The 26682-nt window shown below is 31.6% G+C and overlaps 3 protein-coding genes, 1 long non-coding RNA gene and 3 other non-coding genes across 7 annotated transcripts in view; 5 read left to right on the top strand and 2 right to left on the bottom strand.

Moving 5' to 3' along the window:
• Window positions 1–48: 48 nt before the first annotated feature.
• Hsepi (D-glucuronyl C5-epimerase) lies at window positions 49–2203 on the top strand. The gene is given in 3 exon segments (XM_027343770.2): window positions 49–1195; window positions 1197–1556; window positions 1558–2203. Coding segments are annotated over 3 exon segments (1794 nt in total). The 5' UTR covers window positions 49–214; the 3' UTR covers window positions 2011–2203.
• A 401-nt stretch (window positions 2204–2604) lies between these two features.
• blw (ATP synthase subunit alpha blw, mitochondrial) lies at window positions 2605–4615 on the top strand. The gene is given in 6 exon segments (XM_075825216.1): window positions 2605–2706; window positions 2771–3016; window positions 3087–3575; window positions 3577–3729; window positions 3798–4130; window positions 4192–4615. Coding segments are annotated over 6 exon segments (1683 nt in total). The 5' UTR covers window positions 2605–2628; the 3' UTR covers window positions 4576–4615.
• LOC113793698 (uncharacterized) lies at window positions 2605–6207 on the bottom strand. Its single transcript, XM_027343761.2, has one exon. The coding sequence runs from the start codon at window positions 6133–6135 to the stop codon at window positions 4771–4773; it is 1365 nt and encodes a 454-aa protein (XP_027199562.2). The 5' UTR covers window positions 6136–6207; the 3' UTR covers window positions 2605–4770.
• Window positions 6208–17833: 11626 nt separating this feature from the next.
• Window positions 17834–21606, bottom strand: LOC142646343 (uncharacterized). The gene is made up of 3 exons (XR_012847297.1): window positions 21378–21606; window positions 18492–18551; window positions 17834–18416 (listed from the first exon to the last, which is right to left on the bottom strand). It is a non-coding gene; the product is annotated as an uncharacterized LOC142646343 (long non-coding RNA).
• A 1550-nt stretch (window positions 21607–23156) lies between these two features.
• LOC113793594 (small subunit ribosomal RNA) lies at window positions 23157–24971 on the top strand. The gene has a single exon (XR_003474831.2). It is a non-coding gene; the product is annotated as a small subunit ribosomal RNA (ribosomal RNA).
• Window positions 24972–25447: 476 nt separating this feature from the next.
• On the top strand, window positions 25448–25600 carry LOC113793592 (5.8S ribosomal RNA). Its single transcript, XR_003474829.1, has one exon. It is a non-coding gene; the product is annotated as a 5.8S ribosomal RNA (ribosomal RNA).
• A 226-nt stretch (window positions 25601–25826) lies between these two features.
• The window catches only part of LOC142644847 (large subunit ribosomal RNA), a 3730-nt gene continuing 2874 nt past the window's right edge, over window positions 25827–26682 (top strand). The window contains exon 1 of the ribosomal RNA XR_012846020.1: window positions 25827–26682. This exon is cut by the window's right edge and continues 2874 nt beyond it. This is a non-coding gene — a ribosomal RNA (large subunit ribosomal RNA).

Genomic DNA, 26682 nt, shown 5'->3' with positions numbered 1-26682 from the left:
ATATATGATGATGGACTAAAAACAATCGATATATCGAAATTTGCTTGAAACATTTTGTTTACCTCGAAATTCCATATTTGTACTGTTTTTAAATTAACGAATCCTTTATGATGAAAATGATGATAATTAATGAAACGATAATGATTTTAAATAATTATATCTCTAATTTCCATTCAAAAAAGTTTGATTATTCAAACAAAAACAATTTGATAAAATGAAATTTTATCTAAGAAATTTTCTACTAATTCTTTTGATAGCATTTGGATCGATTTTTGGTTGGCTCATTTTCATTTCAAATAGTAATCCTACGAAAAACCCTTCATTTATTGCCAATACTATTTATCCTATTGCAAGAAAATTAATAATCCAAAATAAAACAGAAACTTTATCGAATGATCTTATTGTTGCATCACCGGTTGAACAGCTTTCAGTGGCCAATGGTAAAAATGTTGATTCTTTTACCGAATTCAAATCGGTGTCAAAATCGAGAAGAATACGAAACATTACTTGCAAAATCAACGGTGAATACAAGATTAATTGTTTGAAATTGATCAATAGCAAAGAAACTTCCGTCTATATTCCATTTTCTTTTATTCATAAATATTTTGAAATCGGTGGTAAAATTGTTAATCCAAAAAGTCGAGATGAATATTTTGAATGGAATCACAGCTATTCGAAGATATTCTATCCAGATCAACCATACGATCCGGCAAATTTATTTCTTTGGTTTGGCAATTATAATGTAGAATTTCGTGATCGTGTTAAATGTATTTCGGCCATCGATAATGTTCCAATATCGACGCAATGGTTTCCTGATGGTCATCTTTATCCTACGCAAATCTGTCAATACGGTCTCAGCCATTTCAATAAAAATCTTACATCTCCACCGTCCGAACGTATCCAATTAATCAACGATGGAATTGTATCCAATTTAAATGTTGATCTTAATTTTGTTCCAGATTCTGGAAAAAAATATCTTATTATTAAAGATGCGCGATTGGATTTGAAACATAATCATACAAATTATCTAATTGGGCAAATTGATTTAAAACTAGAAGGAAATGCTTCAATTACATTTGTCATGTTTCATATTCCGACACAACAATTATCTTATGTCGTTTATTCTACTATCGACAAAGTGTTTGTCCTACAACCTGAAGATAATCGTATCACATATGGTTTAGGATCTAAAAGCTTCCCAAAAACATGAATGGTTTCGTCTTACTCGTGATCTGCTTGTGGATTTATTCAAAGGAAATACCATTTCTGACCGAAAACGCAACAATTATCATGTTTTAAACATTCAAATCAATGGTACTGTTCATATACGAAATCTATCCCTTCTAACTTCAGCACATGAAGAATTTGCTATGGCAGCTGGTGATTGGTTAATCCGTAATCAAAATACTCAAGGTGGTTGGCGTATTCAAGTGGATAGAAAATTATCTAAAGGTTTATTGGTAATCAAAAAAGGTTGGCATTCTGCAATGGCCCAAGGACATGCAATAAGTTTGTTAACTCGATTATATCGTGCTACAAACAATACAAAATATTTGGAAAGTGCTAAAAAAAGCATTGAATATCTTTGAAATCGAATCATACAAAAATGGTGTTAAAGCCATTTTGTTTGATAAATATATCTGGTATGAAGAATATCCAACTGTACCAAGCATATTTGTTCTAAACGGATTCATCTATTCATTGTTCGGTTTATATGATCTTAGTAAAGCTTGTCAAGATAATATATGTCAAAAATCTGGCCAATTTTATGATGAAGGAATACGATCATTAGAATCAGCTCTTTCAATATATGATTCTGGTTCAGGATCATTTTATGATCTTAGACATTTGAGCTTAGGTATAGCACCGAATATTGCACGTTGGGATTATCATTCAACACATATAAATCAATTATTATATTTGTATACGATTACTCGAAATGATCTTTTCAAAACGGTTGCCGATCGATGGATTGCCTATATGAAAGGTCATCGTGCATCACATAATTGATAAATTGATTAATTTGTTTTAATTTGATAAAAAATTCCCTTCTTAAATTCTTATTATTGTGATATTTTTATTGATTTTTATTTTATAATTTTGTCAATTAATAAGCAACAGCACCCTCTCTCTCTCTCGAATTATTATTTGATAATTTCATTTTGTTAATTTAAAAATAAAAAAAAATAGTTTAAACTTTTTATCAGATTTTGTTTTCGTTTTCAATTTTTAAAACTTGAATCACGTTAGATTTGAATGGCCAGACTGTTTTTAAGCCGGTTGTAATGCGCATTCTCTGAACAGGTCATACATTTGAGGGCACGTCTTCGAAATCAATTCTCTTCTTGTGTGAGTATTAAAAAAGAGTGAGATTTTTTTTTCGTTCTTATACGAATAGAAAAAGATACAACATTCACCGACATTGGTGCTTGATGTGTGTTTGGTTTTTTGTGTGTTGTTTGTTCACTTCTGATATTTGATTTTTGTGTTTCAATAAAATTATTATAAAAAAAGATTTTTTTTTCATTTATCCATTGTAAGTTTTTTTTTAAATTTTACAACTTTCTTCAAACGATTCAAAATAATCAATTATTGTTTAATTAGTTCGACGACAACGATTAAAGAAAAATGGCAATGAGTTCGCTTGCAATTCGATCATTGAATTTGACCAAAGCCGCTGCTAGTAAAAGTGGTGCCCTTAAAACTGTAAATGATATATCTATTTTGTTGAGATTTATAATTCATTTTTTTGTTGTTGTTGATCCATTAGCTTACCAAATGTTATGTTCCAATTTGTGGTAATGTGGCATCACGAAATCTTCAAACATCAACATGCCAACAAGCTTCAGCTGCTGAAATGTCCTCCATCCTTGAAGAACGTATTCTTGGACATACAGTTTCGGCTAATTTGGATGAAACAGGTCGTGTACTTTCGATTGGTGACGGTATCGCCCGTGTTTATGGATTGAAAAATATTCAAGCTGAAGAGATGGTTGAATTTTCGAGTGGCCTTAAGGTTTGTATTAAAAAGCAAAATTCTGAATTTTAAAATCAAAAATCAATTTTTATATTTTCATTAACATTAGGGTATGGCTTTGAACTTGGAGCCTGATAATGTCGGTATTGTCGTATTCGGTAACGACAAGTTGATTAAAGAAGGTGATATTGTCAAGCGAACTGGTGCCATTGTCGATGTTCCAATCGGTGCTGAATTACTTGGTCGTGTTGTCGATGCTTTGGGCAATCCAATCGATGGTAAAGGTCCAATCAAGACTAAAACCCGTGCTCGTGTTGGTGTCAAAGCTCCTGGTATCATTCCTCGTATTAGTGTCAGAGAACCTATGTTAACGGGTATGAAAGCCGTTGATTCGTTGGTGCCGATTGGTCGTGGTCAACGTGAGTTGATTATTGGCGATCGTCAAACTGGTAAAACCGCTATTGCTATCGATACTATTATCAATCAAAGACGATTCAATGATGGTAGCGAAGAAAAGAAAAAATTATTCTGTATCTATGTTGCTATTGGTCAGAAACGATCCACCGTAGCTCAAATCGTCAAACGTTTGACTGATTCCTGATGCCATCAAATATACGGTTGTTGTATGTGCTACCGCTTCGGATGCCGCTCCATTGCAATATTTGGCTCCATATTCTGGCTGTGCTATGGGAGAATATTTCCGTGACAATGGCATGCATGCATTGATCATCTATGACGATTTGTCTAAACAGGTAAAAATTACAGTTGTCAATAGCCAAAGGATTTTTTAAAATGAAAATTAATTTGTATTTGTGAATAGGCTGTCGCTTACCGTCAAATGTCCTTGTTGCTTCGTCGTCCACCAGGTCGTGAAGCCTACCCAGGCGATGTTTTCTACCTTCATTCCCGTTTATTGGAACGTGCTGCCAAAATGAATGAAACATTCGGCGGTGGATCATTGACAGCTTTGCCAGTCATCGAAACACAAGCTGGTGATGTATCAGCCTATATCCCGACCAATGTCATTTCAATTACGGATGGACAAATTTTCTTGGAAACTGAATTGTTCTACAAAGGTATTCGACCAGCTATCAACGTCGGTTTGTCTGTCAGTCGTGTCGGTTCGGCTGCTCAAACCAAGGCCATGAAACAGGTAAAATTGATATCTTTTCTATTTGTTGCCCTATTTACTTAACAATGATCTTTGAATACAGGTTGCCGGTTCTATGAAATTGGAATTGGCTCAATATCGTGAAGTCGCCGCTTTCGCTCAATTCGGTTCCGATTTGGATGCTGCAACTCAACAATTGTTAAATCGTGGTGTTCGTTTGACCGAGCTTTTGAAACAAGGACAATATGTACCCATGCCGATTGAAGAACAGGTTGTCGTCATCTATACTGGTGTCCGTGGTTATTTGGATAAATTGGATCCATCAAAAATTGGCAAATTTGAACAACAATTTTTGCAACACGTGAAAACATCTCATTCAAGTCTTTTGTCTACGATCGCTTCTGAAGGTCAAATTAGCCCTGATACAGATGGTAAACTCAAACAAATTGTCAGTGATTTCCTTGCTTCATTTGTGGCAAGCCAATAAAATATGTTAGGCCTGAAAAAGTTTTTAAAGTAAACACACACAATAAAAAACAAAAAAAAAAATCGATACGTAGTTAAATTTTGGATCAATTAAATTGAAATGAGGAAAAAAAATTTGTAATTTTATTGTTTAAAAAAATTTTTGATTCAAATTATTAACATTTATAAATAAATTAAAAAAAAATTGAAAAATTTATTAATTTTTTTCACAAATCAAATACTTTCTAATCGATTCAGGTATATCAAGTTTACCTGTTTCGAATATTTGAAATTGTTCAACAATCGAATATAATAATGGAATTAAATTGATTGATGATGTAATCAAGTGACAATCTTGATAGTTTGACATTCCTAATCGTTGTGTAATATAATGATGGTGATGGATAATTTCACCGATCGGTATCCATTCCTGTCGAGATTTTAACCATGATAATAGTATATATTTATCATATTCATTTGGATACAATGATTGAATATCGGTTCGAATTGTACAACGATCGATTCCAATCGTTTTGAATATATTCCAAAATAATTTATATAAATCATTCATAACTTTTGATGATTCATTCGCACTGGACAAAATGGTTGCACGAATTAAATGATTTTGTTCAATTGAATCGCAATGATTATATGCGCTACCGGTTTGATAAAATTTTCCACGATCAATTTTCTGTTTCGATAACCAGGCACAAAATGATTCCAATGATGCATCACCGACCAAATGTAAACGTTGATTATCTTCACTTTGATTGCTTGCTAAACATAATCGAAATAGATCTTCACGAAATGATCTATAATTAACACATTCAATGATGGCACTTTTGACTAGATCTAAACCATTGACTAAAATATGTCCTGATTCATTTAGCGATTGGCTGAACATATCGATCAAACCATAATATAATAATGCACCTTCGCCATGTAGATAATTGGCACCAGGTCCAACGATTGATCTTGTGTACAGGTTATTTAGATAACCAAGTCGAACATAATTATGTGAAATTTGACCAACAGTATTGTTCTTAAATTGATCTATTATTTCAGGTTCATTACGGATACTTGGTTCGATTTCACATGGTATGCTCAACAAGAATGGTACAATAGTTTCTTCAAGAGTAAAAAGATTTTCACGTGATTCGACTAAATCCGAATAACATTGTTGATATTTTTCCTGTAAAGTTTCATTGGAATCATTGGATTTTTTTATTTTTCCTAACAATTTATTTCGTTTCTTTTTCAACGATTCAGTAGTGGTTAGATGTTTGATAAAATCATTCAATGAATCCGATAGTTTAGGATTATTGAAATAATTATTTTCAATATTACGTATCCGAAATGATTGTTCAATTTTATCGAGATTTTGTCGAACATAATTCAAATAATTAACATCATATTTAGGATCAAGAACACGAAATAATTCTTTTGCATATTTGGCTGAAACATATAACGATGATTGTAATGATGATGATGATGATAAAGTTGAGCAATTCTTTAAATTATTGTTATTAAGAACAAAAATATAACGGCGAAATGTTTGCGCTGACAATTTGTTGAACAACATGATTATTTATCTGCAGAATTATCGAAGTTTTTTTTGAATTCGAAAACAGCTGTTAGAAGATTTTTGATCGGTGAAAAGATGGCAGCACTTGTATCACGAATTTCAATTTTTTTGAAAAAAAATATTTAAAAAAAAACCAGGAAATAAATACAATTTTCCAAGAATATTCTTTTGAATAAGAATGAATAAATTTTCTCAAAGTTATAAGCCAATAAAGATGATGATGATGATTATGATTATGATTATGGCCTTTATCTGATAACAAGATTATGTATGACGACTACGACAACGACAACAACAACAATGATAATGGCTGATTTTATTTTATTTTTTTTGGTTCGCTTTTTGAAAAAAAATAAAAATAAAACTTCAACATAAACAGATAAAAAAAATTTGAAACGAATGAATTGAGAATTGTTTCACCAACAACAACAATACTGAGAAATGATCAATTGGTATATGGTGTGTGTGTGTGTGTGAAACTATTTTTTCGTGACTTGACTGAATAAAATGAAAATGAAAAAAAAAACGATCAGAATCCATTGAAGAAAAAAAAACGATATAAAAAAAACTGGGGAAAAAAAAATACTAAAATGAAAATAAAAATAAAGAATTACAATAACACAGAAAATTTTTAACCATTCTTGTTTTGGTATGTGAAAAAAGAAAGAATGAAAGGGGAAAAAAAATATTTTGACGATCAAAAATATTTACGATGGTGATGGTGATGATGAAAACGAATATAACGGGATAATTTGACAAAAAACAACAAAAAAACATTCCATAGTCGAATCAATGGATATATATGGATTGTATATGGTGTTTGCTTTGGTCGGTCGATTCTTTCTTACCAGAAACACATCAAATAATGTTGTTTAAAATGAAAAAAAACATAGTGCGAAGATTTTTTTTTCAACCATCATCATCATCATTGCATGTCCATTGTTGCTCAAAATATATTAATGGAAATAAAAGTTGAGAATTGTTTTTTTTTGTTTTTTTTATTTATTTATATAATTTCATTGCCATTTAAGTTTTACTTTTGTCGAAGCTTTGTTATAAACGATTAAATGAGATAAATGTTTTTGAAACAAACACAAAAACAAAAACAAAAATAAAACAATTTGATCGCATGGAATGATATGATGATCAAACGAAAAAAGAAAAGAAAAAAAAGAGTTCAAGGTTTGGTAGGTGGATAGGCGGATGTATCCAAATAATCACATAATCGTCACCATACGATGCGCACGTCAAAACAATAATTTTTTCTCAATTTGATTTTTATTGCTTTTTTTTTGTTATTCGTCGATAATAATGGCCAAAGAAAAAATGAAATATCCAATGGTAATTGTAATCGGAGTGAATGCGAATCCGCAAAAAAAAATCTTTTCCAAATCTAATTCAATTGTTGTTTTGCTCTTTCCTCACAAAAAAACACATTCAAATAACAATAAGAATAACGTAATTTGATGATAAACTTGGAATCCAAAAGAAGAAAAACAAAAATATTCAAAATGACAAGAATAAAGATGAAAAAGTTTGAGAAACGATGAAACGTTTTTATTTTTCTATCTCTCTTTGTGGGCAAACATTTATGAATTCATTCATTATATAACTTTGAAATTAAGTGAATAATATTTCCTTTACTTTTCATTTGAAAAGGTTGATGTAAAATTCATTTATTTCATTTCATTTCTTTTGTTTTTAGCATTTGATCAACAGGGAACAAGAGAAAATGAAATCTGTTTTTTTTTGGAAATAAAATGCTTTTGTTTACACAATATGATTCTCAGTATTTTTATTTCCTTTGGTAACTTTTATATCAATGTTGGCATTACATGTTGGAGGTTGGTAGGGGGATGAAAAAGAAATGCTCTGAATAATCGAATAATGCCTCTTGTGTACCATCAAGATGAACAAAAACAACAACAAAAAGAATAGAAAAAAAAGTAAAGCGGAATAAGATTTAATAATTTAGAAAAAAAAACTTGAAAAAAATAATTACAAAAAATGATAATTTTAAAAAGTTGAATTTCAAAATCCAAAAATCCAAAAAACCTTAGAATCTAACTGTGAATGAAAGTGAGAAAACCTATGTAATGTTTTAATTCTCGAAAAAACAACAAAAAACAACCAACCAACGAAAAAGTAGAAGTAAAAAACTAAGTCCCAATGGAAATACGCGAATCATTGAGTCGTTTTTTATCTCTCTTGGTTACATCTTCCGAAAAAACAAAACAAAACCAGATTGGTTTTTTATTATTATTTTATAATTTTTTTTTTGTTATTCTTTGTTGCTGTTGAAAAAACAAAAACAAAAGAATTTTAACAACAACAACAACAAAAAAAAATATTTTCCATTCATTCGGATAATTCACAAAGTTAAGATTCTGAGATTCGAAGATTTAGTTTGAGATTCTGTAAATTTTTCATTTTAATTTCTTTTATATTTTGTATTTGGAATCCTTTTGTGATTCCATTATACGAATTGAGTAAGAATTTGTCCTAAATATGATGAATAATTGAAAAGAATATTCGGGAACTACATTTTTTTTCACCCACACACACAGAATAAAACCGGTTACAGTATTCTTAGCGCATGTGTAATGTTAAATTCATTTTTTTTCATTAGAGAAATGTCAGAGGGAGAGAAAGAGATAATCAGTGTTCAATGAATGTGTAAGATTCTGGGTGAGAACAAGAAAAAAGAAAGAAAGTCAGACTTTGTCTTTTATACGATGACAGAATGTTCTCTGTGTTTCAGAATAGGACCGAAAAAAAAGGATTGCCGAATCCATATGATCCATTCAATACAAGCCTTAAAAAAATTTTTTTTGAATAAAAAAAAAATTCAGCCATCCATAATGATTCTATCATCCACATGTATGATGTTGTTGATGATGATGATGACAATGTTGTACGACACAACAAATAATACATCACTTTTTTCATATATGACCGTGTCATCATCATCATCATCATAATTCGTATATTGTGTAAACGAGTTTGGCAACAAGAAAAATGAAAATGAAAATGGAACTAAATTGAATAATCTTTTTTTTTTTTGTGAACATTGAACGATCGATTTTTTTTTGTTCAATTCTTTTCAACTTTTTTTTTGTTCAATTTTTCAATTTTTTTTTCGCCAACACCATTCTGATGACGATGATGAGCAAATTGGAAAAAAAATGAAAGGCGTATTATGAAAGAAAAGATGCTATGCTATGCTATGCTATGCTATTGTGTGGAAATAAAATAGAAGGGGACAAACAAAAAAATTTTGATTCTAAAATGAAATATGTTTGTTTGGAATGTCACTCCCAATTCGTTTATTTTTTTTTCTTCTTCTTTCCATATATATTATTATCGGTCGTTTGGATTTTTGATTTTTGTTTCTGTTTTTGTTTTTGTTTTTGTTTTATTTTTCGGCACACAAAATTCAAAACCAAATCAACTATAAAAGTGAAAACTATCGTCTTTTTTTGGATTAGAATTCTTTAGAGAATTTTTTTGGATATGCAGTGTATTGATGCTCGGATGTGCGATTTTTTTTTTTTTATTAATTTAAGAATCTTACCACCTGAAAATGGAATCAGGGGTTTAACATGGTCAGGTTCGATATATTGACAATGTTTAAGGAAAAAAAAAAAATAATAATAATAATAATAATGATAATAATAAAAATAATAAAAATAAATAAATAAATAATAATAATAATAAAATAGATAAATAGATAGATAAAAATACCAATAAAATATAACATTGTTTAAATAAATGAATAATTACAATAATTTAAAATAAGATAAGTGATAAAAAGGATCAGTGGATGGTGGCTGTGCCTCGGTTGAATCTATCGAAGATCTGCCCGACCGCATCCATAAAAGGAATAATATTCGTATTGTGGTTAAGCAGGTCTGAGCGGGCCATGCCTGAAAATCGAAGTCTAAGATCTTCGGTCAATGGGCAGTGGAACATCAGATGTTCAGCTGACATCGCACCATGACCACAACTGCAATTATCGTCGTTAATTAACGCCATCCTTTTAAGGTATGATTTGAAAAATCCGTGGTCAGTAATGAATTGTGTCGTCGAGAAGTTTGTGTTAAAGTCTATATGCAACCTTTTTGCAATGTCAGGAAGAAATTGATATGTAAATCGGCCCTTATTGTGTGAAGCCCATCGGCAGTTCCAGTCGACCAACATCCGCTGTTTGAATAATTTTTTGGCTATTGACAAAGGTGGGAGGCAGGCATCCGAGATTGTATTTGAATCAATGGCCAGTTTAGCTAATTCATCAGCCCTTTCATTTCCATGGACGCCACTGTGACCTTTTACCCAGCTAATTACTGCAGGAATATTAAAATTTTCAAGTTGAATAAGAAGCTGTTGGATGTCATTAACGATGGGAGAGTCCGATTCACGATTTAGAATGGCCATTAACGAAGATAGTGAATCAGAGAATATGTTGGAAGGGCCAATTCTGTTGTTTATTAAATACGTGAGACATTTTTGGATGGCGATTAGTTCAGCCTGGAAGATCGAGCAGTCGTTGTTTAATCTTAGTTGGTAATGGTGGAATTCGACGCCGTTAATAAATATAACAAAGGCTAGACCAGTGCCGCTGTCCATTTTGGATCCATCGGTATAAACTTCTATTTGTGTAGTGCTATGAAATGGTTGGCCCGGTGTACATATAAATTTATTGTATGATATAGCTGGGTGGCGACAATTGGATCTGCGAAATCTAGGTTCAATCAGGGCTATGTTTCCGAATTCATTGATATAACTTGAGCTATTTTTAGATGAGGCGATGGCATTCAGTTGCTTGATCCTGATGTCAATTGGGCATATTCCAGCAATCGCACACAGGGATAAATGAGGAACTGTTCGATAGGCTTTACATATAGACAGAAGAAACCATCTTTGGATCCTGGTGATTTTTTCAATGGCCCATGGCGGATGTGCGATTCAATATTTGATTTCAATATCGATTGATCAGAATTTTTTTAATTTTCTTCTTTCATTCGATTTTCGGGCATTGTTTCTGGTTTCTACATCCATTCACCAGGTTTTTTTTCTTCCATTCATTTGATTTGATTCTATTTATTTGGCAAAATTAGTGAAAAAAAAGACTTTTTGAATCATTTAATAGTCTGATGATGAAAAAATTGCGTGTATATACAATTGTGTCGAAAGAATGAGAAAAGAAATCAGTGTGTTTGCACCGAGATCAAATTTTGTTGAAATTGAAATTGAAAGGAAATAAGGATTTTTTCTTCTTCTTCTTCTGAATCAATGACTGACTATATCATGCTGATTTTTTTTTTTGTAGAAATCTTTAATCTTTATTTAATGAAACAAAAATAATAAATTTCATTGTTTTTATTTGCTTTATTACCAATAGAAAATTTCAAATAGAAATGCAACATTGGCTAAAATCTATAGATTTTTTTTTTGGTATTGGAAGGAAAAAACCGATGAACAAAAATTATTGACAATCAAAAAAATTTTTAAACATTTCTCTTTTTCAAGGTAACGATGTTGAATAGAGAAAAAAACAAACGAAAAATTGTTTTTTTCCCATAGAATCTGGAATCTGAAAGAATCTGAAACAGAAATTTCATTTCGATTCATTCATTCATTCGAATTGCATTACATTATTTTTCCGTGGAAAAAAGTCAAATTCTATGTGTAAATGATGATGATGATGATGGCCTCGTTTGTCATCGTTAGGTGAACGATAATTGATTTTTTTCTACTTTCTTTTTTCCCTTTCCATCATTATCATTTCGTTCGTGAATCCAGTTTCTGTTGTTGCTTTTAATTTTAATTATTTTATTGATTCCTGTAGCAGTAGCAGCAAAACCTTTATAATTTTTATTTCTACTCGACAACTTTGATGTTGATAATGATCATCAATATTTCAAATCTCGTTGTTTAAAATTTGAAATAAAAAATTTCCAATTTTTCATACTTAGTTGTTGTTGTTGTTGTCATTTACGTATTTTATTTGTAGAATTAGTGAAAAGGAAGAAACACCAATTACTTCGTTTTCTACTTACAGTTGTTGAATGCAATTTCCTAAATAAATATTGGAAAAAATTTCAATCGTTTTTTGTTTCGTTCATATTTCTATGCTTGTTTGGTTATGGCATTCTATGATTTTGCTTTTATCGATATACGATATTGGTGATCAATTTTATTGAATTTCTAAACATCTCTATTAGGCAATGAAGAAATGTCATTTTTTAAATGGAACGATTTCTTCGTTTTCAGTTAGCCGAATATTCTGTAAACAGAAAATAAACACATTTTGAAATTTATTCGTTTTTTATCCCAAAACTAAAATTAAAATGTTTAATGATTTTAATAATTCTGTTGTGCGTATGTAACGAAACATGAATAAATCTATCTTGTCATCGCCATCACTAATGATGGTAATGGTGATGATGGAATGAAATGAGAAATAATAATGAAGCAAAACAACAACAACAACAAAGTTGACATCAATGAAATCATGATTACATCATCATCATCGATCGATCGATCGATTGAAACGATCAACAACTATAACGATCAATCGTTACGAGAGAAAGAAAAAAATATATTAAGTAAAAACACTCATATCAGATCAATGTAATTGTACGAAAAAAAAACACTATCCGAATCTTATTAGAATTTTGTTTTTTTTTATCAAAACACATATGGATCGCACAACAACATTGGGTTGTTTTTTTCTTGCAAATATTTAAATAGTAAAACTAATGATTTAAGTGTAGTGAAATCTTTTTCTTTAAAAAAACGAGAAAACGAAAAAACAAATCTTGTATAATAATAATATTCTCTTGTATCTCACATACAAAATGAAATAACAGTAAACAAACAAACGAAACAAACAAAACAAACAAAACAAGCAGGAAGGAAAAAAATAACGACAAAATCACAAAATCGATAAAAGAAAAAGAAAATTCTTTTACAAACAACAAGAATAATTTTATAAATCAAGAGTGAACAACAACAACAACAAAAATAAAATCAACGAACCAGTTAAATTGACGCATGCATACATACGATATGATCTTATTCATGAATAATTCCATTAGCTTAAAATGGTTGATTTTTATTATTTATAATTTTTTTATTTTAATTTTGGGCAATTTTTTCCCCTGTTCCGATGATGGCATCGCATCAAAAAAGTTCAAAAAGAAGATAGAGAAAAACATCGACATTCGGTATTGGTTGATTGTTGATGATGAAATTTTTTCTTCATTTCAACAACAACAACAACATCAACCTCATCATATCAAATTACAATAATTTTTTTCTGGTTGTCTGATTATAACCGAATAATAACAACAACAACAACAAATTTCTTCGATAAACAAAACTAACACAGAGAGAGAGAGAGAAGAATATAGAAATAGAATGAAAGAATTTACAACCAAAAATCAAAAATCAAAATCATGTTGATGTTAGAACCATAAACACACACACACACACACTGATTTTTTGACATGAATTATACAATGAATTTGAATATTTCGTTTATAAAAGATTAATTAAATCGATGTTTGTATGCGTGTTTGTGTGTGTGTGTGTGTTTTGTACAAAAAATAAATTTGAAATTACCTGCATTTGAAAGTAAATTATTTAAATTAAATTCATGTTTGAATGAATTGAATTTTCTTCACTCTCTCACTCTTCACTCTTCACTTTCGTTTTTTTCTTCATCTTCGATGCATCTTAAACACATCATCATTATACTAAAATGGATCATTTTTATATTCGATCTTTTATTCAATAATAATGGATCCGCATAATACATCCGTAAACCATCATATTGATAGAATGAAAGAAAGAAAAAAATTCCATTATTTCCCATCCCGGAATAATGTGAATATTTCTTACACTCTTTTGAGAAAAATATTTCAAGTTTTCAAAAAAAATCGATATAAATAAATGTATAGCAATGTCATTATGAGAAAAAAAAAGTAGTTTGATGATAATAATAACCAGGAAAACAACCAGAATAAATAATAAGTTATTTTTTTCTTTTGAATCACATTTCGAATGATGATGATTATGATAATAATGATTATAATGTTAGAACAATGTCGATTCCAAAAAAAAAGACTTGAAGAATGAAGAATGTGTTGATGAAACAAATATTTATTTTTGAAATCTATCTCTCTGTGTAAATATATCATCATCATCATCATACACGTACGCGTACATATTGAATTAGAATTTTTAAGATGCTCAACTTGTTAATGTTGTTGATGATGATAATGGGAAAGAAACATCAGCCCAAAATAGATAAATAAACTCTTCATTCATTCATTCATTCACTAATCTAATGATTATACTCGAAAAAAATGAATGAATGAAATGAATATAAATGAAAACAAAATGATACACACATCATGTTTTCCATACACGAAATCTTTCAAAGTTTTTTCTTCATCTTTTCTTCATCTTTTCTTTAAAAAAAAGAGATGACGATGATCATCATCATATACTACTTAACACTTGATCAAACATTATTAAAATCAGAAAAAAATGATATGATTCCTAATTCTATATTTAAGCAAAAAAGAATGAATGAATGAATGAATCGATTTTCTTGACCATATCATCTTATGGTCGATATTTTTTTCATTCTGGTCGACACATATTGTTTGTTGCTGTGTTAGATAGAATCTCATTTCATTATTAATAATATATGATGAATTTGAAAACCAAACAAACAACCAACAGATTTTTTGTTTCCATAAAAACAAATCGATAATTCAAACTTTAAATTTCAATTTTTTTTTCTTTTCACTTCCAAAAGTCAAAACATTGTACATTATTTTTTTTTTTTCGTTGCAAAGTTCGTTGCATAAATCTTTTGGTTGATTTTAATTTTTTGTGTTTGTTTTGGATTTTATCCATATTTTTTTCACGATGTGCCAGAAAAAAAATAAACTTGCTTGGATCAACGTTGATGATGATCATGATGATGATCATCATATCAGAGATGGCCAGAAAGTCAAAAAAATGAAATGAAATGATTGTAAATCATGGCATAGCCTGTTTACGATGGGCGAAACTAAACTAAACTAAAAAAATTGCAAAAAATATATCGATCGATATAAAACTTTTTCTCTATTCTGTTTTCGTTATTTTTTTTACAATTTCATCCATCAGTTGGTGTAAAAAATGTGTGCAGAAAAAGAAAACAAAAATTGATGGCTTTCAAAACAAAATGACCACCGACCGACCGACCGTTGATGAAATTAAATGTCGTGGATACGATGGATGAGTATATATCGAAACCAAATGGCAAATTACATGGCTTCTTCTTCTTCTTCTTTTTGGTTCCTTCAATCTTTATCTTTATTTTTATTTTTATTTTTTTTGTTTGAAAAAAAACAGTAACAATAAAGATGAAACAAAATTCAATGGAAAGTAAATTTAAACTTTTTTTTTGTTGTTTTGTTTCGTTCACTGAAAAAAAAATCGAAGTTTTTTGTTTCTGGCTGCCCTATAAATTTTCGGGTTGCTACAAACAAATTCTATGCCATAGAATCTATGGTTTGTTGTTGTCGTCGTTGTCGTTTGTTACTAATGTATCAGATTTATCGTTTGGTTCCGTTGTATTTTTTGTTTGTTTCATGGTCGATACATTGTGTTGAATTTTTTTTTTTTTTTTTGAAGGAAAAAATCAAGATAATTTTAAAAGAAGAAAAAAAAATATTCATCTACACTGTTATAGATGAATATATTCAAACAATAATAAAAAACTACATTCTGCCAGTTGCCGGCAATAACATTATCGTCGTTTTTCTTCATAATATTCTTTGATGATGATGATGATGCAATAAGTAAAATATAAAACTGGACCGGCCAACTTTTTTCTTTTTTTTTTTATTTGGCTCTAGGTTCATTTTTGGATATTTTTTTTTCTTTCTTAGATTCCAATTGATGATGATGATGGTTCTCTTGGGGCTTTATCGTATTGCTCTAACTTCGTTATCATCATCATCATTATCATTGTTTGTTGATATGAAACAAAAACAGAAAAAAAAACATAGTAACAAAAACCCTATTATATAATCTAATAATGATCATCATCATCAATGGATCAAACAATAGACAAATGATTTCTTTTTTCTTTTGCTTATACGCTTCATTCATTTAATTCATTTAATATTTTTTTGTTTCTTTCGTTGTTGTCTACGACAGCAACAACGATTAAATATCTGAATGAAATGAAGGAAAAAAAACATCAGTACAGAAATGAGCCAGAGAGAGAGAGAGAGAGAGAGAAAGAAAGATAAATCTTATCATCATTACATTATTATCAACATCCGTTTCAAAGGGGGGTTGATATGAAAATAAAAAAAAATTGGTTGTTGTAGGAGGAGGGTTGAATTTATTCTTTTGGTTTTGCTATGATGAAAAATGACAACAACAAAAAAAGAAAAAAAAAACATAGATACCAAAAAAAATGATAATCATTTTGATACATCAGTAAAAAATGTACCATGACATTGTCATGGATTTTTTTTCTCTCCCAACAATTCATTTATCTATTCTATTCTATTCATTTTCTCATTTCACACCCACTAAACCATAAAAAAAAATCGCAACAGGATTCAATGAATTCTTATCTCCCACAAATTTTGTTTTTCTGGTTGGTGGTAACTCGAATGGCTTAGTTTTTGTTTTGGCAGCTTTGAAAAAACGAAACGAAAAGAAAAAAAGAAAAAGTTTTTTTTTCATTCATTTTCAAAGAATTCATTTTTGTTATTCATTTTAATTTTATCAAATTTGATTCTTTTAAAGTTTTTTTTTGTTCTGAAATTTTTTTTCTCGGCAAAAAAAACGATAAAAATCTTTGGCCATAATGTATAATGAATGAATGGAAGAAAATGACAAAACCGGAGCCCTATACATTAATCGTCCAGTGCGATATGAATGAGAAAAATGAAGGAAGAAAAAAGTTCAGCTATCATAATCATCATGTGAATTTTTCCAAAAAAAAAAAAATTGTCAAGAATTTTAATGACAAATAAAATGATTCATTTGAATGAAAAAAAAACATAACCCAAATCTGAATAACGATTAACATCACCAATGTCGTTTCTCATTACAAAATGATAATTGAGGATAAAAAAGGAGAATGTCCTGTCGTTGTCTATAAGCGAGAATATTCTGTCAAATTTGAATATTTGAAAGCTTGTAATGTTTTTTGCCATTGTCAATCAATGATTATTCCAAAAATTCTAAATATTTCCATTATTATAGAATTTTATTCGATGATGTCAGTCGATTTTTAAGCTTTTGCTTAAAGGTAATTAAATTTTTTATTTTTAAATTTCTAATTTTAACCATGAATAATTGAATGATTTTTGTTGTTCGAGTTTCAGTTTACATCAATGAAATTAGAATTTCAACGAACAACAACAACAAAAAAATATTGAGTGTTGGATTTCCATTTTAATTTGTTTATAACAAGAAAATGTCGAATGTCAAATTCTTAATTCTATTATGATTCATAAATGAAAATTCTGAAATTTTTTTTATTTATAACAAACAATCAAAATTGAATGAATGATTTTAATATAAAAAAGAGTTATGATGATGATAAGCTTCTGTTACTGACAGTTTATTTAAAACACAATTCAATTTTATTATCGTTGTCGTCGTTGTCGTCATTTGATTCCCATGTGAATGTTCCAGGAAATTTTTCTTTTACATTTAAAATTTGAAGCAAAAAAGATGATGAACGAATTTTTTATTTCTTCTGTCTGTTAATTCATCCAATGTAAAATATTCAAAAGATTATATTAGGAGAAAAAAAATATTAATATTCATCTATCGTGTAAATCAGTTTGTAAGAATAATGAAAGAAAAACAAAAACAAAAGCCAAATATGCAAAATATTTTTTCTTCACACATGTATCTTTTTTTGTTTCATTATCATTGTGTGTCTAGAATAGATTCTATGAATTGATATGAATCAATTTTGAATCATTTTTTCTTTCGTTGTTGAACCGGTTAAAAGACAAAAAAAAATATGGTCTGGTTTGATAAGAAAATAACCCATCAAAATTGGTGACATTATGTTATATGATATGAAGACATATTTCCAAAAAAAAAGAATGTTGTCAGAATTGTCGCTTTCTTTTTTATTTGTCTTGTTTTGGTTGTTGTCATCACATTCTTGATTCCAGTGAATCGGGAACAAAAAGCCGATATAGTAATGGCATGATAGAAAATTATTTTAAATCAATCTGCGCATTTACAAAAAAAATAAAAAAAATAAATTGGATTAATATTCAGCATGCTGCAACAATCCTTATTTTTACACTTAAAATGAATGTTTCCATAAAGTACGAATATTCATGATGATGATGATGATAATGATTCTACGAGATGTTGATGATGATGACATCATTAAAATAGGACATAAGAAAAGGCAAAAGAAAAAAGACATTAATAATCATAAGAATAAAAATGATAATAAACTTATGACAAACAACAACAAGAAGAAAACAGAATACAGTTACAGTTAAAGTTTTGGCTAAGTTTTCATTCTTATTTTCAAGCACATTCTGTCACACACGAAATGAAAGCTCGGTGATTATAGATTTTTCAAATTTTTTTTTAAACCAAAATAAATGAATCATGGACATTTCTTTTTGATTGGAAACATATGAAACAAGAATGACGTTTCCGAGTTTCACAACAAAAAAAAAAATGAAAAATATTTTGAATTTTTCAAAAATAACAATAACGATGATGGAAAAAATTGAAAACCACAATTGTAATAACGATAATAATAACAACAACAAAATCATAATTCAGATGAAATATATTTCGGACAAAAGTGACAAACAAAATTGTCAATGCAATTGATGATGATGATTTTCATCATCATCATATTTTATCCGGAACAATCAAATATTTCATATTTTTTTTCTTAGATATCTAAACATGGTCAAATGAATTTTCAAAAGCGTTTTCGTACTCCACTTTTCTTACTTATCACGCTTTTTATCATTTGGTCGACCAGAATGGGAGAATAGCGATTGATACATTTCATTTTTTGTTGTTGTTGTTGATCGATTTGTATCGATATTTGAATTGAAAGATGAAAAATTTATACAATCCAAAAAAAAATGATATTTGATCAAAAATAATAGCTTTTTTCTTTGAGCTAAGTAAAAAATTGCAGCCAATATAAAAGTAAGTGAACAAAAATTGACAATCGACATATTGTGAAAAGGGAAGCGAAGGAAGAGAAAAAACTGACATTTTTATTTTCTCTTTCTTGCACAAACACAAATTCTGAATTCGTTTTTACTTTTTTTTTTGGAAAATTTCTTTGAAAATAAATATAAAATGCGGGAGGGAAAAATGAAATCAAAATAGTCATTATTCAAAACACACATACACACAACCAATGTTTATTGAAAATTATCATCACATTCAAATATGAAAAGAAGAAAATGTAATCAAATATTTTCTTGATCAAAATATCGGTATATATTCTTTTCTTTTTTTTGGTTGTTGAATCAATTAATTGGAAATTGGATTTTCATCATTCTGTTTATTTATTTCGAAATATATGAACCTGTCATTCATATCAAAAAAAAAAAAATTATCTCATTTGATTGGATTTTTCATATTTCGATTGTCATCATCAATGACAATTAGTTAGTCTCTAGTCTTTCTTTTTATTGATAGATTTATGGTGTTTCCATTATTCTTTCTCTCTCGTTCTTCGGGCAACATTACACAAATCTAATTTGAATAAATTTATTTCGACTTTCGTAACAATGAAAGAGCTCTTTGAGTTTATAATGCGTTTATCGTTGTTGTTGTTGTCGGCAACATTATCATCCATATATTATATATGCTGATTATCAATATCTGCAAAGAATGGCAAAAAAAAACTAATAGAAATTCTCTAATTTGACAACAACAACAGGCAAAATACTGTCATTTGAAAAATCAAATTTAAAAAAAAAGAAAAGAAAATAATTTATGAAAGAGGGAATAAAATAATGAAATTTCAAATGAATTGAACTGTTACAGCACATAAATTTTCAGCACAAAAAAAAAATTTGCAAGAATTTTCGAATCAAGAACCAGCAGAGAAATGGAATGAGCAAAGATATAAAGAAACAGATCATGCTGGTTGGATATAAACAACAGAAAACTATATCAAGATAGTTAAGTAGCAAGAAAAAATTGATATAAACTATGTATATCAGAGATATAAATTTTATTTTATTTTTTATCTAATAAAACTCATCTAAACTCATTAGTTCAATGTTTTTTTGTTTTTGTTTTGTTTCATTGAATTATATCATCTTGTTTCAGTATTTGTTTCAGTTATTCACAGAGTTATCGAGTTTTTTTTCCTGTTTTGTTTGTTTGTTTATTCACAGAGCAGATTATTCTTATTCGATAATTTGACTTGTATTTTGTCCGGAAATTTCTTTCCATTTTCATTGTTGTTGTTGCCTATATTCAATTTTTTTCAATGTCTATTATGGAATTTGAATGTGTAAGATGTGCACATACATAGACGACAAACAATGATGAAAATGATTCGACAAGAAAGAAAGAAAAAAAATTCCAAGAAATGTAAATTTTCCTTCTCTTTCCTTAATAAATGAAATAAAACAACAACAAAATTTGAGAATTGTAACCAGAAAAAAATAGAAATAAAAATTAAATTGAATTATCTGGAATTTTTCTTGAAAAATAAAAAGTTTTTTTTGTTCAATGGATTCATTCAAAATGAACTTGGTCGACATTTTTGTTTTCCATTGCCCATAGACATTTTATGAAAAAAAAACGAATCCTTTTGTCTTGAAATTTTTTCTCAGTTTTTTTGATTTTTTTCAAAAAAAAATTAACATAAATTCTTAGCGCGTGGTATCCTCCTATTCACGAATTGAAATGTTCAACAAAAAGAAAAAGAAGAAATTCACAGTTTTCATATTTGTTGCTGTAGCTTAGTGTGTTATATGAAACAAATAAATGGAAATGAGCAAACTTGAAATGAAAATTGAATGATTTGAATCAAAAAAAAACTTTCAACGAGCTAAAATTTCATCATACACAACAATATTCAATCATAGAAAAATTTAAAATTTATGGAGAAACAAGAAAAAAAACGAACGAAGAAACTGGTAAAAAAAAGATGAGAAAGCAGAAAAAAAGAATGTAAAAATTGGTACCAAATTTGCTTGTGTTTAATGTTGGTACAATTGAAACGAATTTTCAGACAATTCATTTTTTCTACAGAATAATATTTGAGATTTGTGCAGAAACGAAAAAAGAAAAAAACACTTTTCTTCGAATGCGTTTATATTCAAGATTCAGGAAAATTCAATCCGAATAGAATTAATAATAATTCGTTTTAGTCAGTGCGAAAAAAAATAAAACACACAAAGAATATTCTGAATAAAAAAAGAAAACGAAAAACGATACAATCATCTTGATTGGCCAATTCAGGATTCTTTTATTTGTAGGGAAAAAATGGAAATGAAAGAAAGAAAAATTTACATTCAATTTATAAATATTTATCATAATAATATTATAGAATTGCTTCCGTAAAAAATATTATCTATTTTTTGCTGTCTTTGATCTATTTTGATCCATCTATGATTATCAAAAAGTTTTCGCTAAAACTCAGAGCTAATTTGTCTTGAGTATTGAAATTGAAATATTAAACAAACAAACAAAAATCTGTATGTCGTTGACATTGGATAAATATTTTCGTTTTTAGTTTTTGCATGATTGTATGGATTTTTTTTTACATAGTTAAAATCATGATAATATACAATGATGATAAAACAGGTTATTATCATTGGCAATATCTTGTACAAGGTATGTTTAATCGCATTATCTCTTTGGCTAAAATGTGTTGATAATTTCGCCTTACGGCCAATCACAGGATTGCCATTCGCTTGCACATACATGTTTTTATCATTGTATGATATCGTCTGTTTGGCAAATGTCTATGGCAACGATATTATCTCGAAGTTAAATGTGGTTGTATTTCTTTATTTAGCAACTAAATTGCAGCATTTTTTTGCGGATTAAATAGAATTATTTTGCCACTTCGATAAATTTTCTTCTTCTCTCGCCGATCAACTACGTAAATGTATCCAATGATCGGCAACAATTGCAAATGATCATTAACCACAGTTTATCATCACTAGTCGAAGTTTCTATAATATGTGACAAGACAATCGTCGAAAAACGACGAATAGTGATAGTCGATTTATGTAAGGTTGTTGCGTTGCAGCGCTGCTTCAGTGCACAGCAACAATTGAGCTAAATCGGCTTGGAAAGGCGCTTATTTTTTAAAAAATAAGCGCTTGCCCGACCATATAGTATGCATTAACAGCAAAATTATGGTATCTTGTCACAAAATCATGAAGAAAGCGCTTTTTAGCGCGGAGCTTAAGCGAGAGATTTTGATCTCGTGCTTAAGTTTGGCGTTTGAGTTTCGATGTCCATGATTGATTAGCCTCGCATGGTCCAGGAATTCAAATTGCCATAGCGTTTCTGGGTCTTCTCTTCTTGTATCACATGAAGACATGGACTGAAATGCCAACGGCTGCTGATTCCCGTCAACTTGGAGCTGCTCGATGGTTCGTTATGGATTCTTGGTTACCTGGTCGTTCTGGATGGATCCAGAATTTGGCGTGTTTTCATCTATTGTGCTTAAATGTGCAAATTTACGGTGGAACAGCCAAATGTTCATCGCAATAAGCTGAAGAAGATCGACGAAAAGGCCTGTTAATCGTAAGATTTCGGGTTTTAATCGTACTCGGTACGATTCAGGCATGTTTGACTAATACGTAACTTCCCACCTAAGCAGTGATGTGTTTGTATTGGTTAGCATACCGTGTTGCCTAATCGTGTATTCGGTTTGGTGACACAAGCAGAGTTTGGTTTCCAAATTTCGACTTGATTGTTGAATGCGGATTTCCTATAACTTCTGCTGCTACCTGGTTGATCCTGCCAGTAGTCATATGCTTGTCTCAAAGATTAAGCCATGCATGTCTAAGTACATACCGTATTAAGGTGAAACCGCGAATGGCTCATTAAATCAGTTATGATTCATTGGATGTTGACCAATTACATGGATAACTGTGGTAATTCTAGAGCTAATACATGCCGAAAAGCTTCATCCTCGTGGTGGAGCGCATTTATTAGACCAAGACCAAAGGTGGCAACACCTTACGGTGGTGACTCTGGATAACTGCAGCTGACCGCATGGCCTCGTGCCGGCGGCATATCCTTCGAGTGTCTGCCTTATCAACTTTCGATGGTAGGTTATATGCCTACCATGGTTGTAACGGGTAACGGGGAATCAGGGTTCGATTCCGGAGAGGGAGCCTGAGAGACGGCTACCACATCCAAGGAAGGCAGCAGGCGCGCAAATTACCCACTCTCAGAACGAGGAGGTAGTGACGAAAAATAACAATACGGGCTTCGCTTATGCGTTCTCGTAATTGGAATGAGTACAGTTTAAATCCTTTAACGAGGATCAATTGGAGGGCAAGTCTGGTGCCAGCAGCCGCGGTAATTCCAGCTCCAATAGCGTATATTAAAGTTGTTGTGGTTAAAAAGCTCGTAGTTGGATCTCAGCTCATGTATGGCGGTCCACCTGACGGTGGTTACTGTCATACTGAGCAGATTATCGCATTGTCCTGCGGTGTTCTTAATTGAGTGTCGCAGGCGATCGATACGTTTACTTTGAAAAAATTAGAGTGCTCAAAGCAGGCATTATCGCCTGAATACTGTTGCATGGAATAATGGAATAGGACCTTGGTTCTGTTCTGTTGGTCTTCGGAATCGAGGTAATGATTAAGAGGGACGGACGGGGACATTAGTACTGCGGCGATAGAGGTGAAATTCTTGGACCGCCGCATGACTAACTAAAGCGAAAGCATTTGTCAAGAACGTTTTCATTAATCAAGAACGAAAGTTAGAGGTTCGAAGGCGATCAGATACCGCCCTAGTTCTAACCATAAACGATGCCAACCAGCAATCAGCCAGAGTTTATTGTATGACTCGGCTGGCGGCTTCCGGGAAACCAAAGTTTTTCGGTTCCAGGGGAAGTATGGTTGCAAAGCTGAAACTTAAAGGAATTGACGGAAGGGCACCACCAGGAGTGGAGCCTGCGGCTTAATTTGACTCAACACGGGAAAACTCACCCGGTCCGGACACTGGAAGGATTGACAGATTAAGAGCTCTTTCTTGATTCAGTGGGTGGTGGTGCATGGCCGTTCTTAGTTGGTGGAGCGATTTGTCTGGTTAATTCCGATAACGAACGAGACTCTAGCCTACTAAATAGTGTTGGATACCTTCGGTTATCCGAACGCTTCTTAGAGGGACAAACGGCGTTTCAGCCGTATGAAAAAGAGCAATAACAGGTCTGTGATGCCCTTAGATGTCCGGGGCCGCACGCGCGCTACACTGAAAAAATCAGCGTGCATGTGTCTACCTACTCCGAAAGGAGCGGGAAACCGAGTGAAACTTTTTCGTGATTGGGATTGGGGATTGTAATTATTGTCCATGAACGAGGAATTCCCAGTAAGCACAAGTCATCAGCTTGTGTTGATTACGTCCCTGCCCTTTGTACACACCGCCCGTCGCTACTACCGATTGGATGTTTTAGTGAGGTCTTTGGACTGGCCAACGTAGCTATCCTCGTGGTGGCCATGTTCGGCCGGGAAGATGACCAAACTTGAACATCTAGAGGAAGTAAAAGTCGTAACAAGGTTTCCGTAGGTGAACCTGCGGAAGGATCATTATCGGTTTTCTTGAGCATTCATTTTGCTTAAAAGAAACATTCGATTATCAATTCGAACGAATCGTTGCCCGTTATCACAAACGGATCGACTGGCAATTGTTGACATTGATGAGGTTATTGAAAGCTCTGAAATTGTATCCTGGTTTTCATGTTGGGCGACATGGATGAAAACAATGGGACAATTTCTTAATTAAGGAGTTAAACCGAATCATGTCAACTTTGTCGGCGATTCTCCTTGATGCCTGTTGGTGCCTAGCCTACAGTTCCTGTTTGTCCTCGGGACAGATGTGGATGTAGTGTGTCGCTTTGTTCTTGCAACAAGTGCCGCTAGGTTTAAATACTGGATTCGTCATCGAACGAATGCCGGAGCCACAGGTTCAAGGTATTTTCTTTTTCATTTATGAAAAACATTAAGCCAGAAACATTGTTACAAACCAAATTGTGATTCTGCAAAGAATTGCAAAAAACAAAAATAACTACTGCCAGTGGTGGATCACTCGGCTCGCTGGTCGAGGAAGAACGCAGCTAGCTGCGTTAATCGGTGTGAAATGCAGGACACTCCGATCACTCGACATTCGAACGCACATTGCAGCCATTGGATAGCCGATGGCTTCGTTTGTCTGAGCGTCGTTATCAAATTATGACCAAACAAAATGGGATAGATCTGTTTCGTCGTGTGAAAATGTCGTCGGATCATTTCCAAACATTTGATATGCTGACTTTTGTGCTGAAGAAGGCTTTGTAGCACATTCACTCACAAAAGGTATTTAGCGTTTCCAGCTAAACACCTCGAATGTGTGCCTTGCATAACCAAAGTATAGTCGCAAATCATTGTCCAAATAAAAACGTCTAATTTCGACCTCAGATCAAGCGAGAATACCCGCTGAATTTAAGCATATAATTAAGCGGTGGAAAAGAAACCAAATGGGATTCCCTGAGTAACGGCGAGTGAAAGGGGATTAGTCCAGCGCCAAGTCTTGACGTTTAGGCGTTCAAGAGATGCGGCGTTAATGTGTTGGCGCATCATGTATTGCCGTATGTTTCAAGTTCCTTTGACAGGGACATCCAGAGCGGGTGCTAGGCCCATAGAGACACTCGGCTGATACATGCAGGCCAATGCATTCTAGAGTCAGGTTGCTTGAGAGTGCAGCTTAAAGTCGGTGGTAAACTCCATCCAAGACTAAATATCACAGCGAGACCGATAGCAAACAAGTACCGTGAGGGAAAGTTGCAAAGCACTTTGAAGAGAGAGTTAAATAGCACGTGAAACCACTGGGAGGCAAACAGATGGAACCACGAAGTATGCGCCTCGGTCGATTCAATCAATGCCGGCGGCTAACGATGCAGGAAATGGATCTTTTCGGAGGTTGTTCCTGTGTTTTTCAGCCGCAAGCTTTGGTGCATTTCGTGCCGAGGATGCTAAGCCACGTTCGACCAGATGATTGGGACGGCTGTAGGACAGGGTGAGAGAAAGGTGCCCGTCAAGTCTTTGATTTGGCGGCGTTATAGTCTCGAGCCGGAACCGTCGCCGAATGAACTGGTCGATAGAATTTCTCCGATTGGAGTCAGGTTGCGTTTGCCTGTGGCTGTTAGTCGATGTTTCGAGGTGTTCTTTGCGTGTCTTTGGATGCGAAAAGTCGCTTCAACGATGTTGGCTAATGGTTGCTTGCTAAACGTGACAGAACTGTGGCGCGAGTAGGTCGGTGTCCATC

This window comes from Dermatophagoides pteronyssinus, unplaced genomic scaffold (genome assembly GCF_027571235.1).
Source record: "Dermatophagoides pteronyssinus isolate colony J.1.1.1.1 unplaced genomic scaffold, Derpt_VIB-CSIC_2022.12 sq0003, whole genome shotgun sequence".
NCBI classification, from domain to species: Eukaryota; Metazoa; Arthropoda; class Arachnida; order Sarcoptiformes; family Pyroglyphidae; genus Dermatophagoides; species Dermatophagoides pteronyssinus.
Note: the sequence above shows the minus strand (reverse complement) of the source record. Positions and strands in the feature narration are given on the sequence as shown.

Excerpts from the sequence above, each read along its gene's own strand:
- LOC113793698 (XM_027343761.2), bottom strand. The coding sequence starts at position 6,135 with ATGTTGTTCAACAAATTGTCAGCGCAAACATTTCGCCGTTATATTTTT.